At 49.3% G+C, this 20,804-nt stretch overlaps 1 protein-coding gene across 2 annotated transcripts in view; it reads left to right on the top strand.

Moving 5' to 3' along the window:
- The window catches only part of Tbcd (tubulin folding cofactor D), a 160,437-nt gene that overhangs the window by 36,151 nt on the left and 103,482 nt on the right, over window positions 1–20,804 (top strand). For both annotated transcript variants that reach the window (XM_013506004.1, XM_005407182.2), the window contains exon 7: window positions 7,802–7,934. In XM_013506004.1, coding sequence (XP_013361458.1) covers window positions 7,802–7,934 — 133 coding nt within the window. The remainder of the gene's footprint in view (window positions 1–7,801; window positions 7,935–20,804) is intronic.

Below are 20,804 nucleotides of genomic sequence, written 5' to 3'. Positions count from 1 at the left end.
TGAGGAGGCAATTTTTACTAACATCTCAAATGAGCCCTCTGGGGCGAAAGCCATTTTTTGTAGCTTTTTCTCTCCAGCCTCCCAGTGCATTGGGACCACGCAACCACTTAGTGTCCTCTCCCCAATTGTCAGCACAGGCAGCAGGAATCTCGGTGCAGACCTCTCCGGAGCTCCATGTGTTCCTCCATCACACCCTGTACTGTCAGGGGAAGAATGGCTTCCAGGGGGAGTCTCCCCAGTTATTGCGCAAGGTCCTCCTGGTTTCCAGCTTTGGAATGGCTCTCGTGACCCCGGTCAACTAGACCTCTGAGTCTTTGGGCGTAGCCTGTATTCTTGTGTCCTCCGAGTCCTTGTTCAGCAGCTGCTCCTCCTCTGAGTCTGGACCTTTCTGGTTCTCAATGGCAGGGACAAGAATGACCTGTTGTGTGGCATGTATTCCCAGGGGTTTCTCCATGTTGGGATGATTCACACACTTCCCCAGGTGGGCCTCTGTGGCTGGCGGGTGGCGGGCCAATTACGTCATTGCGTCTCTGTGCCATGATAGTTCTCAACTGCATGGTAGTGGCTGATGTGAAGGCCAGTGCATGCCTCTGCGCGGCTTCCCAAGCAATGGTGGCCTGCCTCCCCGGTGCCTGTGTGGCTAGGGGCTGGCCCAAAGGGTGGTGCTCCCTGCTGAGTGGCTTCCCGGGCACTGGCGGCCCACCTCCTGGGCGCTTGGGTGGCTAGTGTCCTGTAGATGTTTTTTGATCATAGGTTATTAGAGTTACATATGGCTTGCCTTTCTGTATGTCTTTTTCACTGCTTGGGAGGTTTTCTGCCATTATTTGTTTGAACAGGTTTTTTATGTTGATTGTGCTATCTCCTGCCTTTTCTTTGAATCCTATCAGTCTAATTTTTTTCTTTTTTGCATTATACAGCAGCTGCTAGATTGGTTTTTCATGACCCTTGATATTTCTGAGAAATCTTTCTTTTCTTGATTGCTAATTGCAATCCTGTCTTATATATCCGATATTTTATCCTCATGTTGGCTCATTCTGTTGTATATACTTTCAATGGAATTTTTAATCTCCTGGATGTCTGTTTGAATCTGTTTCATGGATTCTGTTTCTTTCCTATGTTGAACCTTCATGGTTTCCATCATTTCCTAAGCTCATCTATTTTTTTTTTTTATCTGGATCTGCTCTAGAATTGACTAGCCATGTCTTTCATTATGGCCACCATCTCTGTAGTTATCTTAGAAATTATTTCTCATTTGATTTTTTCTAGAGCTTTGTTCATCCACTTTGTTACTTTAGCTGTTACCACTTCAGAGAGTGGAAGTGGGTGGCTTTTGAATTGTTCTCCCTCATTGCCTCCTGGGTTTGCTGTTGGTAAGCTGAAAGTCAGGTTGGATCTTGCTTAAGTGTCTTCTCATTTTCTTTCTTTCTTTTTTTAGTTTATTTCTTGGGTTGATACTTGTAAATTGCTTATGGCAAGTGGCTTTATTGCTAGTATTTAGAATTCTTAGCAAATGACTACTTTTCAGAGCTGTCTTCCAGGTATCACTGGCTTTTGGGTTTTGAATCTATTGCAAGATCCTACCTCTTTGAGTGATTGGGGATGAGAAGTTGCTGCCTATTTGGCATATCCCCTGGTTCTTTGGCACTGGCCTATAGTATTTTTTATGACCCTTAGGCAATCTCAGTCTTGGCATATCAGGAGGAATAACATTAGAAGAATCATGTCACCTTGGCTAAAGTAGTACAATCAACAATAACAATAGCATCAAACACAGCCTAGAAAATGACAAACTGTGATAACTATTAATTTGCCACCTTTAACCGTATGACTAGATTTTTGGTTGTATAACTATATCTAAAACAATCCAAAAAATTGTGTACAGTAAATAAACCCTCAGTGTGGTGATTTTACCCTCAGGAGAAAAAAATTAAAAGTGTTTAGGGGGTACTAATAGAGAAGTAGAAAAAGAAGAGATTAGAAGAAAGGCTGGAGGTCAAAGGAATATCACACAAACTTTGGGAAGCTGGTGAAGACAGGAGGGAAAGAGGAAGAAGGAAATAAAAACAAGAACAGAACAACAAGCACAAAAAAACCTCAAACAGTGTTCATACTCATATGCAAACAAGCAATCAAGAAAAAACAAAATAAAAACAAGAAAAGAAAAAGAAGAATAAGAAAAAAAAGGTCACTTTTAAGGTGTATCTCTACTGTCCACTGGTAGATAAAGTGGGCAGACAGAGTCCAGATTTGTGTTGATTAATTGCAGCAATCTGCCATAGATTTTAATTCCATTGATGTTCAGGCTGGTTTCTAGTTGTGAGACTGGAACTGGATTTGTTTAGCCTGTTACACTTCATGTTCCTCCTGTGGGCTTGAACCCAGCTCCCTGACCCCTGCTGATTTGAACCCTGACACTGGCAGCTGCTAGATGGAGTTAGCCTGCAGATGCTGACTTCCGGGGTCAATTGACCCCTCTTCAAGATGGCTACTGGCCATTGACCCTCTCCTGGTGGATGTCTGAACCTGAATAACTCACCAGCCACTGCAGTCTGCTGCATCCACTGCTCTGTTCCACTGTTGCGTTTCTCTGTGGAGGCCTCTGGGGTCACCTGTAGTCACCATGTGTCTGTAGGTTCTGGCCACCCTTCCCAGACAGTGAGTCAGGGCTCAGGAGAAAGTGCCACTTGCTGCCCACTTGCACTGAGGTCTGTCTCTTTGCTGTCCCGGTGGGCTTCAGTTCTCACTTCATATCCTTTCTGAGTCCCAGGGACCCATTTCCCTCCTTCTTGTCCTTACACTTCTATATTCCTGCCTTTGGACACCAAATCTTGGAGAGGCTCATTCTCTGCTATTGACTATACCACTGTCTTCCTAGAAATATCCTTCCTAAATTTTAAATCAATGTGATTGACATGGTGGAGTGAGAGCCCCCGGGGCTTTGGACACAATACCTGCAAGACTGAACAAGTCCAAGTCTGTTTTTCCATTTTTACCAGTGGTATGACCTTGTAGATGTCTGTGAATTTTGTTAAGTGAAAATCAGCATTTTTTTTTGGTAGCAGGAATTGAACCCATCTTGAGCTATGTCTCAATACCTTTTTTAAGATTTAGAGACAAGATCTTGCTAAGGCACGAAGTTGCCCAGACTGGCTGGAACTTGGGATCCTCCTGCCTCAGCTTCCCAGAATGCTGGAATTATGGATATACACTACTGTGTCTGTCTTGTTTTATTGCTACCCTTACACTGCCGTGTCTGTCTTGTTTTATTGCTATGCTTCAGGTAGCAATAAAACAAGACAGACAACCAGCAGTGTATATCCATAATTCCAGCATTCTGCAGCCTGGGCAACTTCATAAACATGGCAGATTTATGATGACCTTAACTCTGGAATCTGTTGCTGGTGCAATGGTTGATACATTGTATCAGCTTGAGAAGTCTAGAAGTTTAACTAAGTAACTCAGCAGGTCTGCATCCTAGGGTGTAGAGGACATATCTTTACCACTCTAGGATGTTATTCATTGTGTCAGTTTGAGAAATTTAGAAGTTTAGGTGACTCAGCAGGGGGCCAGGGTCCTCACTTTATAAACATCCTGAGCCTGTGCGGGAAAAGGGCGCAGAGATAGTGTGAGTGCTATATTCACCCCAGGGCAGGTATCCTCCTTATAATAGAAGGGAGGAAAAGAGGTTTGCAACCCTCTTGTGCTCTTGTTGCTTTTGCTGTCTTTTGCCCCCATGAACAGTTGCCATCTACCCTGCTTTGGAGTCATCTGATTATAGACTAAACCCTCTAAAAACTATAAGCTAAGCGGGTGCGGTGGCACAAGCCTGTAATCCCAGCACACAGGAGGCTGAGGCAGGAGGATCCTTGTGAGTTCAAGGCCAGCTTCGGCTACAAAGTAAGCTCAAGGCCAGCCTGAACTGCATAGTGAGACCACCCTATGTTTTTGTCTCAAAAACAAAAACAAAAACAAAAACAAAAAAACTATGAGCTAAATAAACCTTTCCTCCGTTAATTTTGGGTTTTGGGTATTTTGTCTCAGCCAGGAGAAAAAATTAACTAGCACAACTGGAAGGCCAGACCGTAAGCATATATTCACTTTGGTGTGGAAAGGCAGCTACAGCTGTGAACACTGGGTGGAATGGTGGGAGTGGAGCTCTAGTGCCATCTGGTGTTGAGATGAGCAGATGTTTCTGTGGTGGAGCTGGTCTCAGCCTGGGACCAGGAGGGCTCCTGCTGCCGTGGACAGTGTGCGTAGTGTGGCCATTTGCCTTGATTGGCCGTGTGAGTTCCCAGGCATTAGAGTGGATAGAGGCGGTCACTCAAAGAAGTCTTGGGTGCGTGGTGAACCTACCTTCCTGGCTTTGGATCCTCCTGTGCTCTGTGTTGTCTTTAGGTGGGGTGTGAAGAGCAGGTCGTGTCCCCGTGTGGGGCATCTCCTGTGCCTCATGGAGGTGCCGCTCTCCCTGCTTACCGCATCTTTGCTGCTCTTCCCTCTGGTGCCCTGACGTTGGCTGCCTCCTCTGTTAGCTGAATTTTATTTATTTTTTATTTTTATTTTATTTTTAAAATTTTTTTGTCTTTTGAGACAGGGTCTCCCTGTGCAGTTCAGGCTGGCCTAGAGCTCACTCTGTAGCCCAGGTTGGTCTCACGTTTGCAACAATCCTCCTACTTCAGCCTCCCAAGTGCTGGGATTACAGGCCTGTGCCGCCATGCCTAGCTAGCTGAATTTTAACCCTGGATGCTTCCTGTGATGCTTGATATAGTGACAGAGATGCTTAAAAAGGAGTGTGGCCTGATAGGAATTCTACATTAGATAAATACACCTTTCTTTTTATTTATTTATTTGTTTATTTTTTTTGAGACATCTCACTGTAGGTCAGGCTGGCCTTGAACACTCTGTGTTCACTCAAGGCCAACACTCAGGCTGGCCTTGAACACCCCCAGACTGACCTTGAACTTGTGGCAATCCTTTCTGCCTCAGCCTCTTTTTTTTCTGAGCTAAGGTCTCACTATGTAGTGCAAGCTGACCTTGAATTCACTGTGTATCCTGGGCTGGCCTCGAACTCACGTTAGTGCTCCTTCCTCAGTCTTCCGAGTGCTGGGATTACAGGTATGTGCCACCACACTTGACTACCTCAGCCTCTGCCTCTTCAGTGCTGGGATTGCAGGCATGCACCACTATGCCTGGCAACACTTTTATTCTTGTTGTAAAATTATGAAAAGCATGGGTGGTGCTGTGGTGCAGCTCTGTACTCAGTGCACTGGCTGAAGCTCCAGAATTCAGGGCCAGCCTGGGCAGCAGAGCAAGTCCCCATCTCTGGGGAAAAAGCAATAATGGGAAAGTAAGGTCTGCTCCATGTAGAAAAGGTTGCTGTATCAGAGCAAGAAAAACTAAGAGAACACTCAGCATTTGTAATTGTAACACATGTCTGTGCTGTGCTTTTTCCTTTTTTTGTACTGCTATTGAGCTGGACATGTGCCTGCGGTGTTAGAAGGTGGCATCCTACTTTTCTGTTGGCCTAAGTGCTGCTAATGGAGTGGCCCGTGCATTCTGTTGGTCAGTACAGTGACTGGCCCTGCTCCGCTGGGCGGAGCATGTCTGCTTTTGTTCAGGATCTCACAGATGCTGTTTCTGCACCGTCTCCTGCTTTGGGCATTGTATGTCCCTGTGATGCTGCTCCTGATCCAGGGTCTCGGAGCCATATGTCTCCACCAGTATGAGGGTCCCAGGGGTTATTGGCATTTCATTCTAGATTTTAGATGAAAAATTCTAAGTTAAGCCAGTGCTTTTTTTCTTTTATTAATTTGTTATTTACTTTTAAGCTCAGAAGTCATCAGCTTTGAAGAGATTTAACAAATAGTCACCTTCCCCCCTGTGCTTTAGTGTTTTAACACAGAATTACTCTACTTGGAATTTCCTGTGGTGTAGGAATGTGGTGTAGGATGAGGGGATTCTCTCTCTCCTTTCTTTGAGACAGGGTCTCACTGTGTAGTTCAGACTAGCTTTGAACTCATTGTATAGCCCAGACTGGCCTCAAACTCTTGCTGATTGGGTGACAGGTATGTGCCACCATACCTGGCTTTAGCACCATTCTTTGAACATTTTGCTTTTCTATCAATGTGCCATACTCTCTGAACACAGCTCATAGTGCTGCTTGGACCTGTGCTGCTGGTGCGGAGCAGAGTACAGTGTCTGGTCACAGCACAGAGAGAGTGGTGTGACTGGGGTCCTGAGTGGTGGTCTGTTTTCTAGGCAAGCACTTCTGGCAGCCCTTAGGTGCATCTGGGAGGTTGTCCCCTTCAGGGTTTCCTGTCACTGAGAGCTGTTTGTTAGCATGTGTAGGGCTCGTGTTATGACAGCAGGAGGAGCTTCTCCAGACACTTGTGCTTAGGGGGCGGTCCATGTTTCCTGTGGGTGTGACTGCGATGTGGGTTCTCCTGAACAGGAAGCAGCCTGGGACTCACAAGGACCTTTGTGTGCATGGTCGTGTCTATGCCCTTTCTGAATGTGTCTATTTTGCTTATTTGTATTTTTGGACTTCCTGATGTTCCTTTTTTTAATTGAGAAAAATATCAATGACCTACCTTCAAAGCAGCCTTAGATTCCTGTCTCACTTGGAAATGTACCTTGTGTGATTTTACTCAGGATGAGAGTTCAGTCAGATAAGTACAAGTGGTCTCTTCTGTGCAGGGAGAGGCGGGGCACAGGGCCTGGGAACGCCAATTCCTGGAGAGGGGGCAGGTTTAGGGGCATCATGGCCCCACATGAAGGTGTACAAAAAGGGGAGGCAGGTTCAGGTGCACTTTGCATGAACACTGGGACCAGCCGGGTGCAGCAGGAATCTGTCTGAGAAGTTTAGAAATGGGGGTGCTGAGCACCCAGCTGTGTCCTTCGGGGTGGTGGCATGGGGGAGGTGGACTGCTCTCTTCTCCAGGAAGTGGAAGAGTGTGGCTGTGGTTTCTGCCTGGCACTGTGTCTGTCCCAAGTATTGTGGTAGGTGCAACCCAGCAGGGCACCTGTGCTGCCCCAATGTATGCACACTTGACCCGAATGTCAGGTAGTGTGGTTGTACATGGTGCCCTGAGCAGGGGGTCACCCTCAGTGCGGAGCTGGCTCTGCCAAAGCCAGCTCATGGGCTAGACACAGGCAGGAGCTGTGAGCACAGTGATGAGGGATGGCCAAAGCAGGGCGAGAGAGGTGTGGGCTGGCAGCTCCAGCTCTGACTTTCTCTTACTCAGCTCACCTGTCGCAGGTCCCCTTGGAGGTTGTCCCGGTGCGCTTTTTGGGAGGCAGCCCCTTCCTTTCCCCTGCCTGCTTGCCCTTTGATCCTTCCTGATGTCCCTCGTGTCTGTGGTTTACTTTCTGTGAGTGGGTGAAGCCCTGAGAGGGCAGGGCCAGGCTCCAGTCACTCAGCCTGAGAGCTGGCTGTGCTGCGCTGGCCTAGGGTGGGGATGAACTCCTGTACCCCTCAGTGGGGCGGCTGTGTCACGGTGTGAGGTTGAGGGTGGGGAGGGATGACCAGGCTGCTGGGGCTGTGCATCCTGAGGCCAAGGACACCCGGGAAGAGGGAGGGCAAATGTGCAAGCTGCTGGGGGTGGGCACAGGTGACCAGCAGGCCCACGAGGGAAGAGGGGACCTGCGGCCTGAGAGCCTGGGAAGCCAGCTGCTGGGGCCCCAAATGGGCATCAGCCAGTAAGGGGCTGCGTGTGTGTACTGCGCGGGGAGGATGCCCTAAGGCCTGGGCCCGGGCTGCCGGGCAGTGGGCCCTTGCTGTGTCTGTGCTCCTCTCCCCTCACAGGTTTATCACGCGCCCTGACGTCAAGCAGAGGAAGATGGCTGGGTTCCTGGACTGGAGCCTCAGCACCTTGGCCCGCTCCTCCTTCCATACCATCGACGGGGTCATTGCCATGGACGGGACACTACAGGCCCTGGTAAGCACTGTGGGGACAGCATTGGGAGCATGGAGCAGCAGGGAGCAGTGCTGCCTAGAACACAGACGCTGACTGTCTGCGATTCCGTGCTGGAGTTGTGCAGTAGTGGGATTCGTTGACCCCACAGGACACAGGTTCTTTTCCACTGCTGTGGCTTGACTTGGTGAGTGCTCTAGCACAGGACGCTGCCAGGTTCTGTATTGCCACAAGAGGGCGGTGATGCCCATGGAGCCACAGCCAGCCCCTTTCGGGCAGGTTTCCCTCTGGTTGTGTCACAGTGGAATTTTGGAGCCAACCCTCTAATAAGGTAGATAGCTTGAAATCTGATGTTTAGATGTGTGGGTTCTGTGTTAAATGCAGGGCCTGGCACGCTCAGAACAGCTTGTGCCCACTGCCACCTTTACCAGTCCTCTGTCTTGCTTTTCTTTTGTTTTTGGTAGTTTTTTGAGACAGGGTCTTGCTATGTAGTCCATGCTGGCCTTGAAATCACTATGTAGCCCAGGCTGCCCTGGAGCTCATAGCAGTCCTCCTGCCTCTACCTCCAGATGCTGGGGTTACAGGCCCCCATGCCCAGCTCCTTGCTTATCTTTTGCAGTTCCTTTTTTTAAATTTTAAATTTTATTTATTATTTATTTATTTTTTGGTTTTGGTTTTTCTCCGGTACCGGGAACTGAACTCACGACCTTGCGCTTGCCAGGCAGGCGCTTTGCCGCTGAGCTAAATCCCCAGCCCCCAAATTTTAAATTTTAATTTTTTGAGACAGGGTCTTGCTGTGTAGTTCACGGTGGCCTTAGACTTACTGTGTGGCCCAGGCTGGCCTTGAACTTCTGGTGCTCCTCCTGGCTCAGCCTCCTGAGTGCTGGGCTTACAAGTGTGCGCCACCATGCACTTTCTTTTAGTGCCGAGGAGGAAAGGTCAAGTAAAGTTCCCTGAAGGGGCCAGGCCTGGGTGGCCGAGGACAGGAAGCTGTGGGCCAGTGTTCTTGGGGGCACAAGCTGCCCTCCAGGGCCCTGGCTTGTGGGCATCCTCTCTGCTCTCTCTCTGGTTGTGGTGACTTGAGAGCAGTGCTTACCTTTTCTGGAGCAGGGCCCCATGGAGTGTGTTTGAATGAGGTGCCTGTCTTTCTGTCTTTCTGTCCTCCTGCCTTGCTGCAGGGCTGGGTAGGGAACGGGTATGTGTGTATGGGGTGCTGCTCTGTGCATCCTGGTCATGTGTCCGCAGGGCGCGGACCCTGGAAGTGTGTTGGGAAGCATTCCTGACCTTCCACTGTCCTCATGGTACAAGGTCAGCCTTTAGAGGCAGTTGTTCTGCCACAGGTGTGTCCCCAGGGGTGCAACCTCACGTTACCTTGTGCCAGAACACGTGTGGCCATGCCCGCCACACAGCCCCTGCTCTGTGTTTGATGTCTGGATTTGCCTGTTCTGGACTTCCGAAGTAGGTAGAATCACCCAGTATGTGGCCTTTTGCATCTGGTTTCTTGAACTGAGAACTCTGCCCTTAAGGTCCATCCACCTTGTATTATATTTGTGCTTCATTTTTTTTTTATTTGAAATGATAACTAAGATTGAACCCATGGCTTTCATACGGAGCTGCATCCCCAGCCCTTTTATTTAAGGATATTTCTGAGTTGCTCAGATTGGACTCAAACTTGCAGTCTTCCTGCCTCAGCCTCCCAGAGTGTTGGGGTTATAGGCCTGAGCCACCATACCTGACATTTTACTTCTTTTTAAGGCCAAGTAATACTCCATTGCATGGCTGCTTTGGGCTTTTGTGAATAATGCTGCTTTCACAGAGAAGTTTTTGTTTGAACCTAGGTTTTTATTTCCCTTGGGTATATAACTATATAGCTGTGTACGCACACACACGTTTTGTGGTCCTGCTGATGGAACCCAGAACTTCCAGTGAGCTAGGCAAGTGCTCTACCACTGAGCTATACCCCAACCCCTACAAATGGTTTTTTTAAAACAATATTTTATTTCTAAGATTTTTTAAACAGTGTGGCTGCACGCCTGTCACACTGATGAAATATGGGCTTCCTGCTTGTGCCAGGCAGTTTTTGGGTTTGCAAGTACAGGTGCCCTCGGAGGCTCTTGTTCCAGCTCTGTGTGGGGTGCTGCCTGAGGAGGATGTGATTATGGCTCACAGTTTAATTGCCACAGTGGAGGTCAGTACAGACTGGGCCAACCTGAGGGGCCCTGGGGGCAGGGCTGAGGGCATGCTCAGGTGCCCTCCATGTCATCAGTCCATGCATCCTAGGGATGCCATGCATTTGTAACCTTGGTCATTCTGGTAAATACTGGTAGGTTGAGATAGTTAAACTGAAGGTTGAACTCTTTAAGATTTTGGCGTGAGTTTTGCTGAAAAGCCTGAGGTCAGGAGCACAAATGGAAGGTATGACAAAACATAGCCCAGCTGTTGCTCCACAGTGGCTCAGCCAGACCTGCCTGTTGTGTGGGTGCTGCCTGGGTCAGCGGCTGACCTCAGGCGAGGTGTGTGGCCACCTCTGCCCAGGCAGCCACTTGCCTTCTGGAGGGGATCCTGGCATCCCCACAGCAGCTCCTCCAGCCTAGCCCTAGAGTTGCCCTCCACACTCTGCCCTGGCCTCCCCAAGGCTGCACAGAGGTCTGGGGCCAGCAGGGTCAGAGGTTTCCTTGACAACAGCCTGGAGCCCATGTGACTGCCCAGGGGCCCACAGGCAAGTGGAGCTCGTGGGGCCCCTGCCTGGGCTGAGGGCGAGAGAGGTGGGGTGCCTTCAGTGTCAGCTGCCTCCCAGGGTGTGGCAGTGCCTGCTGGCCAGCATCCCTGGCTCATCCCCTCGGGTCTCAGTGCCCTTCTCAGTGGGGTTATGGGGCTGCATCTTGTTTGACTCTGCCTGCAGCTGCTTTGCTTCCTTCATGAGCAGCACAGTGCTTGTTCCTAGATGGTTCCCAGACTTCCTGTTTCTGCCTCCCAAATGGGGGCCAGAACCAAACTTAGATTGTGCTTGGACATGGAGGACAGGCAGGTTCGCTGCCCTGGCCCTGCCACCTGTGTACTTGGGTTGGGATCCCTTTCAATGGAGTTAAACTAGCAGGCATGGGGAGGTGCTGTTTATTAGGTGCTGTTTTCAAGATTCATATTCAGAAGGAGAGAAGTTCTCTTTTCCCTGTTCCTCTTGAGGTATAAAAAGGTTTCCCAAAGGCTTAGAAAAGCTGAGCCTTCCACCACCCAGCTGGGCATGTGTTGGCAAGGGATGAGGAAGATGCTGTTCATCGTGCCGTTGGGGCAGAGCATTTCTGCAGTTTGGCAACAGCTCCACCACTTTATCTGGAGAGATTTGCCCAGAGCGATGGTGAGCAATTGTCTGACGCAGCCAGCTGAAATCCTGGGAAGTGAATGAATGAAACCACCATGAAGCAACAGCCCTGGCTGTTGCTTCCCACAGTTCCCAGTGCCAGGCAAATCCCTCCGAGAGCCTCCTGGGGCCCCTGCCACTCCTGGGAAGTCACAAGTCTTCCAGAGCCTTGCCTGGGTTTCCTTTCTCCTGTGGAGGGTCAGTCAGGTTGGATCAAGGCTTGAGGGCAAGAGGAAATTGTGCTGAGCAGGCGGAGCAGTTTCACCATGGGCTCGTAAGACCTGAAGGCAGAGGGCTGGGTGCCCTGTGCATGACGAAACTTGCAGGTGCATTGTGCTGGGTGATCACATGCTTCCTTTGATGCACTTGGCTTCGTTTTTATCCACCTGTTCATTAGTGTGGGTTAGGCGAAACAGGTGAACTCCGAACAAGTCCTGTCGAAACTAGGATTTTATTTCCCTGGAAGCCTCATCTTCCATAGTCCTCCCTCAGTGATAACTTTTAACACTTGTGGGAGGGAAACCAGTGTTTAGCAGCTTTGTTTCACGGAGGCCCCTTTTACTCTCACTTTGTAGGGCACTTGGTTTAGTCCCACTTTGAGCATGAGGATTCATGCAAATTGAGGCACTGTGAGGAAGGAAAACACCATCAAAAATAAACGTTGTTGTTTAAATATGCTGTATCTTTGTCTGTGTCTGTGTGCTGACTGAGAGTTGTGCCATCGTGGGGTTTGCCTTGCAGCTGTGAGGGCCCTGGCCACTGTGTTCCCTGGGGTGGCTGGGGATGGGGCAGGAACAGATGCTGCCAAAGGAGGGCAGCTGGTGGTGGCTTAATGGCAATAAAACAGTTTTCTGTTTACCACCTGTTTGGATTGCATCTTCTCTTCACCTGAAGTGCCTTTCTTTTATTGTTGACAGAAGCAGGCACAGCTGGCATTAGAAGCCAGGAAAGCCTGGGACAATCAGTGCCCACAGACTGGCCCTACCCTATTGTGTGGGCCTCTGCAAAGACATGTGTTGAAGCTTCTCAGCTTCCTCGTGTGGTTGAAGGAATAAAGGGAGTCATGGGTCCAGTTAGGGGTGGCTGTTGCCAGGGTACCTGCTTGAGCAGGTAGGAGTGGCCAGCAGTGTGGTGTGCATCTTGGACTGGATATGTGTCTGCTGACTCAGGGACACAGGCTTGATGGGATTTCTGACTGGCGTATATTGGTGCTGCCCAGCCCTCTGCTGGCCCTGGGAGGTCACCGAGGGGCCTGTGTCAGTTCTGCCTCGCCCTGCAGAAGCTGCCCAAGGCACTGTCTTGCCTTTGGCTCCAGATGCGTGCTAGCCACACCTTGGTTCCATCTCTCTGAGGAAGTACCTTGGCCCAGTCGTGCCATTTGGATAGGAAGTGACAAACCTCTGTGGCCCCACTGGAAGGCAGAGGCTAAGTACGTGTCATACTCTTTGAGACCAAGAAGCTGGTCTGTCATCAGGGTGTTTCCTACCTGGTCTGATGGCTCCTTAAGAGGGCTCCTGGGGGTTCTGCTTCCCAGTCTTGCTCAGGCTTGGTGTGGCCTGGGGCATATTGTGCAAGTGGCCCCATTCAGTTGTGGGGTTTGGCAGGATTTTGGGCAGAGTGTGGGGTGAGAGTGTTAGGAATGTGTTGGAGATGTGGCCCCGTGGTTCAGGTGTGGGTCCCAAGGTGGGCCTTCTTGGTTTCTTAGTGGCTTTAGATGGATGGTAAATGCTAAGTCCCTGTCATTCAGCCCGTTACGTAGCGAGGGTACTGTGGGAATATGTGTGGTGTGCCATATACAGGCACCGCAGGATCCATGCTGTGAGGCGGGGGGCTTGGTGGGTCACAGGCCTCACTTTCCCCATTGCTAAAGAGGAAACACATGGCCTGTGCTGAGTTGGGTTGGAGCTGCCTGTGGCCTCTGCTGTAAGCTGTGTGAGTGCCCCTATCTGCATATGGCCCATGAAAGTGCATCAAGCTGGCTGTCCACAGCTTCCCTTGGTTCAGCCCTGACACATGCCACTAATGGCCCATCTCTGCTCTGCTCTTGACCTTTGTTTCCTGACTCTGCTTGGTTCTAGAGCCCTTATTCTGTGGACCCCATGAGCCCACGTGGAAACCTCTGGTCCCATTTTGCTTCTTCTGTCCTGCTCCTTGTTCCTCCTAGCCTAACATCAAGTGGGGGTGCTTGTGTGCTGGCCCCCAGAGCCCCACCTGTGCTGTGTGGACTGGCTCTCACTTGTCCCCTGTCCTGAGCTTCCAGGCCTTGTCTCTTGCTCTACTTTGTCCTCAATCTAGTGCTTCCAGTCTTTTGCACTTTTTAGATGGGATGGGGGCCAGCATGCTCTGAAATGTCCCCTGGAAGCGGTGGTCCCCCTCTGGTCCCAGGGCCATCCTTGCCTATCAGGTCCCTGTAGCCATGTCATTCTCTGGCCTTTGAGGTAGGACTTCCCTCGAGAGTACTGGGAGTTGGAGGGGCCAAGGTGAGGAGGGAGACAGAGCCCGAGTGGGAGCCTGTGAGGAGGGAGACAGAGCCCGAGTGGGAGCCTGAGAGGTGAAGGCCAGGAAGGATGGCAGTGGCTGGGTAAGGGTGTGTGTGTGTGTGTGTCTCTGTGAGCCTAGAAGATCCAGTAGCTTCAGCAGAGGGCTCGAAGGGCTGATCCCCTGAGCCAAGGACCAGTACTGTCCTCATGCCTCTGTTAGTTAGGACACTCTGCCAAGGGGTATTTGTGTGATCAGCTGAAGCTGGTCATCAGAGAAATGGGAGCCCTGGGGCCTGTGGGGTATACAGCAGGACCCTGGGCATACAGCTTTGGTGATTCTTTCTCCCCATTAGAGAAAGTTGGCTTCTTGGAACTGTCCCTCTGGGGCTTGCCATTTCTCCAGAGTGGCACTTCTGGTGCTGGAAGGTTGCTCATGCTGGACTGGGGTCCCAAGGTGTGTCCTGGTGTTGCTGCTGGATTAGAGGGTCTCTGGGGCCCTTCCTGGCTGCTCTGGCCCCTCGTGTGGCTCTCAAGGTGTGAGTATGCCCACCCGGAGACACAGGTATTGCATAGCTGTGGTCTCCACCTGTTCTTCCTCCCCTTTTCCCTCACTTGGCACCGATGGCATCTGCATGCCTGCACAGCTGAGTTCAGGGGCCAGAGTGTGGCCTAGATGCTCAGGCTCTTCTCTGACCTCAGGCCCTCTGCAGGACAGGCTGTGCTGCCTGGTCCTGCCCGGTCCTGCCCCTTGGTGTCACTCCTCAGGATGTGGGGAATGGGAGGGTTGCACTTGTGCTTTGTAGTATTTGTCAGTTTACTGAGAAGTGGTTGTTTTACCTAAAAATGATCAGAAAGTGAAATAAGTGGTAATAACACAGATGAGCTGGAGAGGGACTGCTGTTGTCTGTTTCTGAGATAGATCCTTTCCTTCTCTTGTCTTCTGGAGTTTTTTTCTGGGTTTTCTTTTTCTGCCATGGAGATTGCCATGTCTGACTTGCTATTATGAACTGATTCTAAGCCTATTACATCTTTTAGCTTTCTTGTGTTTGAAATCATGTTAGTGGCCATGATGGTGTCTCCTTGGTACAGGGCATGAGGGTTTGTGCTTTGCTCCGTAGTAACATTTCCTCTCTACCCTCTTTCTGGGACTCCTGCCTTGGAATGGTCACACCTGAGCCTGAGCCTGTTGACTCCCTATGTCTTGAGAGGTGGGGCTGGTTGGGACAGTGAGCCCCAAAGTGGCTCAAAGGTCTGATGATCTGGGACTTTATCCAGAGTAGAGTTCTGAGTGCAGTTTGCAGTTTTATCACTGACAGGTTGGTACATGAGGTGAGAAGCAGTGCTTCAGGTGACAGAGGTGGGAAGTCACTGTCCCTTGGTGTTTTCGGAGCTCTTTTCTGCCTGTTGTGGCACTTGTGCATACAGGCAGGGACCCTATGTGCTGGGGATTAGCTAGGCCAGGCTGGCTCCAACCTTGCACACACAGACCTGGTGTGACCAGGGGAAGGCAGATGTGATTGTTTTAATCATTTAAACCTTTTTTTTTTTTTTTTTTTGGTGTTTTAAGACAGGCTTTCACTATATAGTGTAGCCTGGCCTTGAACTCACTATGTAGCCCAGGCTGGCCTTGAACTTGGGGTTATCCTCTTGCCTCAGCCTGTTGAGGCTGGGATTACAGATGTGTGCCATTATACCTGGCTTCATTTAAACAATTTTGTTGGAGATTATTAATTTTTATTTCTGTGTCTGTATACTTAAAATCCTTTATAGTTTATTTGCTGCAACTTGTATCAGAAATCTTTTGTGTTCTGGGCCCTAACTGATTATAATCAGCCATTTACCCCAGTCATTGAAAACTTGGTTTGAGCAGTTAACCTTTTTACTAGGGACTCAGGTCCTCCTGAGGAAGAAGGGCCTCCCTTGCTTCTCACCAGCCTGCTGCTGGCTCAGGTGCACCTCCTCAGGAGGCTATGAGTATGGCCTGTTTCTGAGCAGCCCAGCTGCCATTCATGGGGTGCTGGGCCTTCAAAATGTCTCTCACTTTTTTCTGCAAGCCAGCAGATGGGCTTGAAATAGTAGTTTTCTTTGTGGTGGGAGGTTCCTCCCCACGGTCTATGTTGTGTGAAGGTGCTGGTCAGATTTGGCCTGAGCTAAGGCTGGCTGTGTTCTGGTGTTGTATCCTGGACCTGGAGCTGGGTACTGGCTGCTGGGTATTGGAGAGCCTCCTCCGACTGTGTTTATCCCCATATGTGCTGCATCCAGGAGTGCTGAGTCTGTCACAATGGCACTGTTACTTAGTGTTGGGGCAGATGCTGGGGCAGGGGTAGCCTTGCCGGCCCCGCACTGTCCTGTTTGCAGGTCCCCATAGGAGCCATAGTGTGTCTTCCTGAGGGAGCAGAGGAGGGCGTGTAGTGAAGTGCTCACAGATGACCCACTGTTGGGGGTGAGTGTGCTCTTGGCAGGCTTTCCTGGTAAGGCTAGAGCTCACAAGCTCTTTGGAGGCCAGATGGGCCTTTCTGAGGCCTTGCGTCACTATTTAGCCACCCTGGGCTGGGGTGCGGGACCTTTCTCCCAGGGCCTGGGGTGGAGTTGCTTTCCTTGGCCTTGACTCAGTGGTGCCTTCAGGGAGTCTCAAACTAGCACCTCCTGCTTGGCAGTGGGTGAACCTGCTCCCGCGTAGCTGACAGTCTATGATTTACAAGGCTTGGAGAACATGCCCCGGGGAGGGGAAGCTGGTTTGCACACTGCAGAAAAGCCAGCTTGGGTGGGTAGCAATCAAAAGGTGTGGTATTTTAGGATGATTACTGAGAAACTTGTTTTGTTTGCACATAGTGCTGTGCTGGTTTCCAGACCAACAACAACAGACCTGGGGCCATTCCTCTTTTGCTGAGTGGTGGTGTCTCAGTTTCTCTCTAAACTGTCAGATAGCTTTGCTTCGTGTGTTTCAGCAGGTGGCTTGGTGTAGGAACACTGGACTCCATAGATGGGTGTTTGGCCTGTCTGATTTCCTGCTGCTTTGTCAGGGGTGAAGTGATGTGAAGCGTTGTGTTTATGTGAAAAAACAGGAACACACAGCATCCTGTCCTCATTGAATTCTGTTCTTTCTTTCTCTCTCCCTTTCTGAGTCCTTCGGGAACAATGCTGACTTCCTGGCTTCTCTGACCCCTGCGTTACCACAGATCCAGCTGGAAGCTCCAGGAAAGTTCTGTGTCTAGGGCAGGGTTGGCATAGGGAGGGAAAGAATTGGCATACTTTCGTGAGAGTGTGGGGTCTCACCATTCCCTCTTGCAGCTAGCCTCCTGTGTGGGCCAGGGACTGTGCGTTTCCAGGTGTGGAGGCTTGTCACTTACCTGCCCACAGGGATGTCGGCCCTGCATGCCTGGTGGGTGCTGCTTCCAGCAGATGCCTTGCTTTTCTGAGAACTTGCTACTGCTTGGGTTATACTGTTTGACTTGAATGTTGGAAGAATACTCACGCACATTTTTGATGGTTCGTGGTGTTTTAGATTTGTTTATTCAGCCAGCAAATGAGACCACAGAGTGCTGCCATCCTTTGTCCTTGTGCTCATGGCCACCTCCCCACGGAGGCCTCTGCTCCTGGTCCTGGGCCTCTTTGTAGCTACACGGATATCTGCAAGTAGCCTCCCACAGCTTTCGTTGTGGCTCCTTCCTGCCCCGGGGCCTCACCCTGCTGCAGGGGCATCTGCAGATCTGGGCCTTGGCCCTGCTGCCGCCCAGGTGACATCTGGCTCCCTTGTCCACAGTGGGATTCCAGCCCCTTGCTGCTTCCTAAGGGCATAGTTCTGGGTCAGGCCAGCCGGCACAGAGCTCGTGACCTAAGTGATGACCGCTGTGCTTGCCGTCGGTGAGGACCCTGTGGATCCTCAGTGGTAGGGTGCAGAACCCAGCTGGGACTGTAACCATAGGTGGCTTCCAAAGCCACCTCCTCTTGCCCTAAGGCTCTACTGGTTGTTTCCCATCTCCCAAAACCATTTGGCTTGCCATGGACTCAGGGACACAGTGTCCTGTGAGTGAGTTATGCACATGTGGGTGTCATGGTACCTGTGCGCATGTCCGTGAATTCCCCTTCCCTTCCCAGTTTCCTGGAGGCTTTTATCATGAAGGCTTGGATTTCATCCAGTGCTAGTTCTGCTTTTAGTGAGCTGACTGTGTGTTTTGTCTTTTATTCTTCAACTGCGTATATTACATTATTTTTGGATTTAAACTATCGTTGCATTCTTTGAAGAAGGGGGCAAATCCCATTTGGTCTTTTTTATTTTTTGTTTTTTTGAGACAGGGTCTTGCTGTACTGTAGTTCAGGCTGACCTCAGGCTCACTGCGTAGCATAGGCCGGCCTTGAACTCACAGTGATCCTCCTGCCTCTGCCTCCCAAGTGCTTGGATTACAGGCATGTGGCATCCTGTCTGGCCCCATTTGGTCTTGGTATAAAATCTTTTTAGATAGTTTTTTTTGTTTGTTTGTTTGTTTGTTTTTTGTCTTTTTGAGATAGAGTTTCACTATGCAGTTCAGGCTGGTCTTGAACTCACTTTGTAGCCCAGGCTGAACTCAAACTCGCAGCGATCCTCCTGCTTCAGCCTCCTGAGTGCTGGGATTACAGGCGTGAGCCACTACACCTGGCCTTATAAAATCTTTTTAATGTGTTGTTAGCTTCATGTTGCTAATGTTTGTTAACGCTGTGCCCCTCCATGGTAATGGGGATTGAATCTAGGGCCTTCACGTTGAGCTATATCCCTACTTCTTCTTTTATTTTTTTTGAGACAAGTTCTTGCTAAGTTGACCAAACTTGCAAGGCTCAGGCTACCATAGAGCTAGTGTTACAGGTGTGTACCACCATGTTTGACTTTGTTAAGGGTTTTGACATCTGTCTTTTTTTTCTCCTCTTTTGGTTTTTTGAGACAGGGTCATGCTATGGAGTTTAAGATGGCCTTGAATTTGCAATCCTCCTGCCTCAGCCTCTTAAGTGCTGGAATCACAGGCATGCCCAGCATTATGTCTACATTCTTTTTTCCTTTAGCAGTGGCAAAGTGTATTTGAAAAAGTAAAAGTGAAGAGTGAGAGAGAAAGTGGCTCTGCAGAGCAAGCTTGGGCCGAGTAAAAAAGGAAAAAGCAAGATAAAAGTATGTCCTGGGGGATACAGAGCAGGCTATCATAAGGGAAGCCGTGATAGCAAGCTCATCTTGATGTCTGTGTCCTTTTATACTGTCCAAATCTCGAGGAAGCCTGAGAGAATTTCTACATATGCGTTCAGAGAAGTGGTGCTGGGATCCTACACCTCAGGCTGATATCAGGTCTAGGCCATCCTATTGAAAACCTGCTGCAGTTCCCTCAAGAGGCCCATGTACAGGGCTTCTGAAAGTGGCTTGCTAGTTAAATGTTACCAGGTTTTGGGTTGTTCACCTCTCCTTCTAGAGTAGGATTACAGGTTCCTCTCATCTTGAGTAAAGAATTGAATGAAATGAGCAAAATTCAGTAGCCAAGTTTATTTGAAGCCAGGCATGGTGGTACTGTAATACCAGCACTTGGGAGGTTAAGGCAGGAGGATTTCTGTGAGTTCAAGGCCAGCTTGGGCTACAGTGTGAGTTCAAGGCCACTCTGAACTACATAGTGAGACCCTGTCTTAAAAAAAGACCAAAAAAAAAAAAAAGTTTATTTGAAAAAGGGAAAGTGATGGGTTAGAAACTGGTTTAGCAAAGTGAGCTTGGGCCAAATAAAAGAGGAAAAAGCAAAATAAAAGTACACCCTGGAGGATACAGGGCAGCTATCATAGAGAAAGCCGCAATAGCCTGTGTATACATTTTTGAGAGGGATTGATTTATGGATTTCTGTTGGGGTCTTGGCTTCCTATCAGCATGATACTAGCCTTGTATAACCAGCTGGGAACTGTTTCCTCTTCTGTTTTCTTAGAGTATGTTTAGGCTGGTATTATTTTATCCTTAAATGTTTGTGAGAATTCACTAATCAAGCCATGTGTGCCCAGTGTTTTCTTTTCTTAGATCTTGAATTTGTGTCTTTCTTGGAACTTGATCATTTCCTTTGAGTTGTCTGGTTTGTTTTCTTTATTAGCCTTTCGGTAGGGTCTCTTGTATTCCTGATTTTATATATGCATGCATTTGTGTTGTTGTTACCCATCCTCCTCTTTTTAACCAGGAATTGAACCCAAGACCTCGTGGATCTTGGCATATGCTCTACCACTGAGCTATATCCTCAGTCCTTATGTTTATTTTGAAACGGAGTTTCTTCTTGTTGCCTAAGCTGGCCTCAAATTTGTAATCCTCCTGTCTCAGTCTCTTAAGTAGCTTGGATTACAGGTGTGCACCACTGTGTCCAGGGTTGTTAACCATTATACCTGAAATCATTACATTGTGTCTTAAATTCTTTAGCACACATTCTATATAATCACTCTACCATCTAGAGGACTTCTGTATAAAGCCAGGAATTTCGTTGTTCTCCACATACTAGCAGTTCAGATTTCTGGAGGAAGATATATGCTGGTGCTTTCAGTTCCATGGTGTGAATCTCTGTGTGCTTAGCTGAGACTGTCCTTGCCTGTCCTGGGGCTCATGGCCTATGTGCCTGGCTGTTCTGAGTGGGCACAGGGTTTGTGGGCAGAGTGGTGCTCAGCCCCCCAGGAGGTGGCTCAGCAGCATGTTTCTACCTCACTGCCATCCAGCACTGGTGACAGGGAGAGTACCACACAGTTCTGGAAAATTTATCAAAATTTATGTAGGCCATTATTTTTGAACCATGAGATTATTTGTATTTTTATTTATGCTAGGAGTTATACACATTCTGACTGACACAGTGTTGTAGTATCACTGTGAAAGTTGGTTGAATAATTTTTATGAAAACGCATGGCCTCACAGTGTTTTCTTATTTTGGTGACATAGGTACTGTAGTTCATCTCAGGTTTGGAGTCATAAGCTTTCATTTAGGTGGCCTGGGCTGTGTCCTGCTGGTGACCAAGAAAGGGGGTAAGGACAGTGATAACCTAAGGGGGAAATGGGCTGTCACCAAGGCTGTGCTGCTATAGGTCTGA

This window comes from Chinchilla lanigera, unplaced genomic scaffold (genome assembly GCF_000276665.1).
Source record: "Chinchilla lanigera isolate Chin_1 unplaced genomic scaffold, ChiLan1.0 scaffold00105, whole genome shotgun sequence".
Lineage (NCBI taxonomy): Eukaryota > Metazoa > Chordata > Mammalia > Rodentia > Chinchillidae > Chinchilla > Chinchilla lanigera.
This window is presented reverse-complemented; position numbering and strand designations above follow the sequence as displayed.